The sequence below is a fragment of the Chaetura pelagica genome, unplaced genomic scaffold (genome assembly GCF_000747805.2).
Source record: "Chaetura pelagica isolate M959 unplaced genomic scaffold, ChaPel_1.0 scaffold9, whole genome shotgun sequence".
NCBI lineage: Eukaryota > Metazoa > Chordata > Aves > Apodiformes > Apodidae > Chaetura > Chaetura pelagica.
In genome coordinates this window covers 270,792-275,221 of record NW_009954494.1, presented here as the reverse complement: position 1 = coordinate 275,221, position 4,430 = coordinate 270,792, and the positions used below count along the sequence as shown (strand labels likewise).

The 4,430-nt window shown below is 44.9% G+C and overlaps 1 protein-coding gene across 1 annotated transcript in view; it reads left to right on the top strand.

The window, feature by feature from the left end:
• URB2 (URB2 ribosome biogenesis 2 homolog (S. cerevisiae)) overlaps positions 1 to 4,430 on the top strand; it is a gene marked incomplete at its 5' end in the record, with an annotated part of 17,211 nt that continues 12,781 nt past the window's right edge. Inside the window, 3 exons of the mRNA XM_010004544.1 lie at positions 1 to 105; positions 1,273 to 1,449; positions 3,192 to 4,430. Of these exons, the coding sequence (XP_010002846.1) occupies positions 1 to 105; positions 1,273 to 1,449; positions 3,192 to 4,430 (1,521 nt within the window). The remainder of the gene's footprint in view (positions 106 to 1,272; positions 1,450 to 3,191) is intronic.

Below are 4,430 nucleotides of genomic sequence, written 5' to 3'. Positions count from 1 at the left end.
ATCTACCTGAAGCTGAAGAGCGGCAGGACCTGCTGGGAAGACAAACTCAAGCTCGCCCGTTTCGCCTGGGTTTCCCACCAGTGCGTCCTGCCTAATAAAGAGCAAGTAAGTGCTTCTTAGCGGTGCGCGGAGAAAGAAATGAAAAAAATCGCAGTGATTAATCGTTGCTGAGGCTGAAGTGAGTCATGAAATCCAGATGTAGCGGCCTAAGGTTTCACCCTAGATATATTAATGCAGATCTGTACCTGGTAGTGAATTGTGGGCAGCCCTTGATTGCTGTGTAGTTGCATGGAGTGTTTGTACAACGTCGTCTTCCCAGCAGCTTCAGCAGAAGGGCCTGTGTTAGGGCAGGAAGGAAGAGTCTTCTGTTTGGGCAGTGCCTGTGTTCTGTCTCCCAGAGAGGTGAGAAACCATTGTCTTCAGAGCTGTCGTTAGCGTTGTCCATCGTATCCTGTACAGGGTGCCCCAGAGTCCGATGCTTCTGGTCATAGTTAAGAACTTTACGGCGGGAGAACTGGCTGCAGCTACACGTGTGTTTCCCGGTGCTTTACATTTATGCACGTGGAAAGAGGGAACTCTGGGTTCATGGGCTTCTCGGTTCTCTGCTTGGAACCCACCTTCTCCTGCCAAATCTTCTGTTTTGACCCTGTTTACTGATGGTCTGTCCAGTGTTTCCACGAGTGAGGGGTGGCTTGTGCTACTCCGCCAGCCTGGTAATTTTGTGGAGTCTAGGTTTTGCACCATTTGAGATCAGTGGTCTGTATTTCTGTTATTTCAATTATTTAAAAAGTTAAATCCAGCTGTACACCATGGAAATCAGTAGATTTCAACCTTTTCCAATTTGCACATGGCTGAATTCTTAGGCCTGAATTTCTAGGCAGTGAATTTAAACATACAAAGAAGAGGATGTGAAAGGAATATAAATTGTCAGAAAGTTAACACCATCTGATTCTTTTAAATTTTTATGTAAAAGACTACATTTACTGACAGTATTGACTGTCAGAATTATATCCTGGCCTTAGGATGCTGACTCCTGAAAGCTGTCTTGGGACAGTACAGGGGAAAAGGGGGCCAGCATTGGCTTTAAAATGAAAGCTCTTAGGAATTTAGACCTTGGTTAAAACCTACCAAGCTGGACTTCTGTGCTCACTCAGAACCTGCATGGATGTAGAGCATGTCCTCAAGGCACGGGTGCTGTAATTGTGAAAAGGTACTACTTTTGCCTTGTTCTTGTCTGGGGGTCATTAAAGGTGACTTCTCTTTTCTTAACAGGTATTACTTGACTGGGTAAGCCATACGTTGGTTTCATACCACAATAAGAAACTTGAACTGGAGGATGAAGTTGTTGAGAAGCTCTGGGCTTATCTGGACAACATTATCCATAGTAGGAGGCTACAGAATCTCTTAAAGAGTGGGAAGACAGTCGGTCTCAGTTTTTCAATTGCACAGGTAAGTAAAACTCTGGATATTTTGTAGCATGCTGGATAGCAGTGCTTATCTTCTACAGGATGTGACTGTTCCTCACAGTGTAGCGTGTTACACGAAATATGTAATAATTAATCTGGTAGCTTTTAGGACCTCTAATAAGGACTCCTCTATTTCTGTTCTGCCATACAATTTGTATTTTTTCAGCACTAAGCTGAAAATAACAGAGCATTCTAACAATAACCTGACAGTTAATCTACCTATCTGTTTTTAACTTCTTCATACTATCAGAGAGTGAACTGGTTGAAGTATTTCAATAGGTAAGTAAAGGCTCAGTTCTATATGTTGTTCTTCTATATCATTTACTGCTTATATTGCCATTTTGCCCGGGAGTCCTAGAGAGAGAGAGAGGTTTTCCCTCGCTGTGGGGCTCATCAGCACATTTGGCTCGAGTACTTGAGCAGTGTGATGTGCTGCTGTTCAGCAGATCCTGCAGCTTCTTATGATGACTAAGCAATGGTGACAGCAAATCAGTATTGATCTTAATAATGTAATTATTTTAGCCTCGGCTGAACGTGCAGTTACAGTTTAGAACTGAAGCAGGAAATTTAACTTCTTATTCAGCTTCCTGGTTGCTGAAACTGCAGAATTAGTAGATGGCTGCAAAGGCAGCCAGAATAGCTGGAAAAATGAGACTTTTCGTTGTGAGCTGGTTGGAAGGAGGCAGGAGAAGACTGTCTTTACCTGCAGTAAATGGAGCTGTGAAGTACAGAGAATTGGTTGGATGAAATCTATGCTTCAGAGATGTTACACAGGCAATGTGCCAAATTTAGATGTGGTCTGGATGTGAAAACCTCTCTGTCTGAAGATTAGATGAGAGGTATAGGCCAGAGTACCCTAAAGACTAAGAGGTGGTGGAAGATCCAGTGGGAAAAATTTAAGGATCCGTTTTCATCTAGTGGAGCTTGAGCTGAGGAGATGAACCGTTCACTAAGAGATATAAGGAGACAGCCTGGATTTTTAACTGTGTAATAGAGAAAGATTTGTAAATTGTTGCTGAATTTGTTTCCTGACAAGATTATCTGGTGGTGAGAAAAAGGGACCAAATAAAAAGGGGTTGAAAGGTGAAAACCATAGGGAAGTCACCACAGAGTTTGAGAAAAGGAAAGGAATTGCAATTTCAGGTAAATGTTAATTCTTTAGCACTCTGTATCCCTCAAAGAGAAGGAAACTGTCTCTTTTAAAAATATCAGTATGATCTTTAGTTGTGGGCATTCTTACTGACTTAAGTTGCCTGGATCAAAGGTAGAATGTGTGTTGGGTGTGAGTTTGTTGTTGTTTGTTTATAACAGGACCTTGGAAGAAGGGAGGGAGGGAATTTACCCTTCCTCCTGTTTGCAGGATCAACTATTAGGATCAATTATGGATAGTTTTATTCTGTTGCCTGTAGCACACATCCTGAAGGAGGGCTTACTTGGCCATCCTGTGGTACAAACAAGTGCAGAGACACTGTTACGGCCAGAGGAGCTTCTAGCTTGAGCCCCATGATGTGAGAAGCCCCTCCTCAGCTGTTGGCACGTCCCTGTTGCTTCCTTCTTGCAGCCTGAGCTCACAGGAGGTGGTGTTGGTTCATTATGAAGCTTTTTATAGGCTGGACGTGATGGTCTCAGAGGTCTTTTCCAACCTCAATAATTCTGTGATTTTATCTTCGTGTACAAAATTGACTGTGGTTTTTTTTGTTTGTTTTATTTTTTTTAAATCTTCAGGTCATAAATGAAAGGTTATCAGAGGCCTGTTCTCCAAAACCATGGCAAAACATTGGCACAGTGCTGAGTTGCTCCAGTGGTATCCTTTCTACTCCTTCCCTCTCCATCATTTACACAGCAAAGTGTGAGCTCTTGGTTGATCTCCTCAGCAAGCTGTCCAAGCTGGCATGTCAGCAGCTGGCTTCTGATGATGCTGTGGGCTCCCAGGTGTTCAGTGTCCTCCAACTTACCCTTGCTCAGTACCTCCTGATCCAGAGGCAGCAAACCAACCCAAATCGTGTGTTTGGGCAAGTGACAAGTCACTTGCTCCAGCCATGTCTGCTCCTGAGGCACTTGTTGACTACGAGGAGCTGGACTCAGGCAGATGACAACCATGTGCGTCAGCACCTGAGCAGGGAAATCCGAAACCAAGTAGAAACTTTGCTGCAGGCTGGATTATTCCAACCTGAGCTTTTCTCATCCTACAAAGAGGAGCTACTGCCAGAACGGGAACTCCAGGAGAAGAAGAAAGGAGCTTTGAAAAGTCTTTTGCTACCAGTCAACACAGTGCAGACCAAGCTGGGCAGTAGCTTTTGTGAACCTGCCCTCCATGGAGCTGTTGTGGCTGCTTCGGTGTCCCTGCTATATAAACTTTTTCTGGACTCGTACTGTAAGGCAGAAAACCACCTTGTGTGTTTCCACATGCTCAGCAAGCTTTTTGGATGTCTCAGGCTCTCTGGCCTGCAGCAGGGTGTGAGGGAGGATACACTCTCTCCCGCGGACTGGAGCTCAGAGCTGCTTGCTTTGGAGCAGCTTCTGAACCTGGTGCTTAGCAATGATATCTATAATGTTGCCAGTGACCGTATCCGGCACAAGGAGATACAGTTTGGGTTTTACCGCAAGCTAGTACAGGTGTTGCTGAGTCACTCACAAGCTTCCATCCCTGCTTGGTTCAGGTGTCTCAAACTCTTGATGTCATTAAACCACCTTATAGTAGAGCCAGATCTGGATGACTTAGTGGCCTCAGCTTGGATTGATGCTGAGGTCTCCGAGCTGCGTACAAAGAAGCCCCAGGAGGCTCTTATCAGCACCCTGTTTCAGACTTACTCCAAGCTGCGACAGTTCCCACGGCTCTTTGAGGAGGTGCTGACAGTCATTTGCCAGCCAGCTGCTGAGGAACTGAGGCAGCCTGTCTTCTCTGCTGGCCTGACAGTAAAGCTTCGTGAGTGCCTCCTCGAACTGCCTCCCAACCAGATTCTG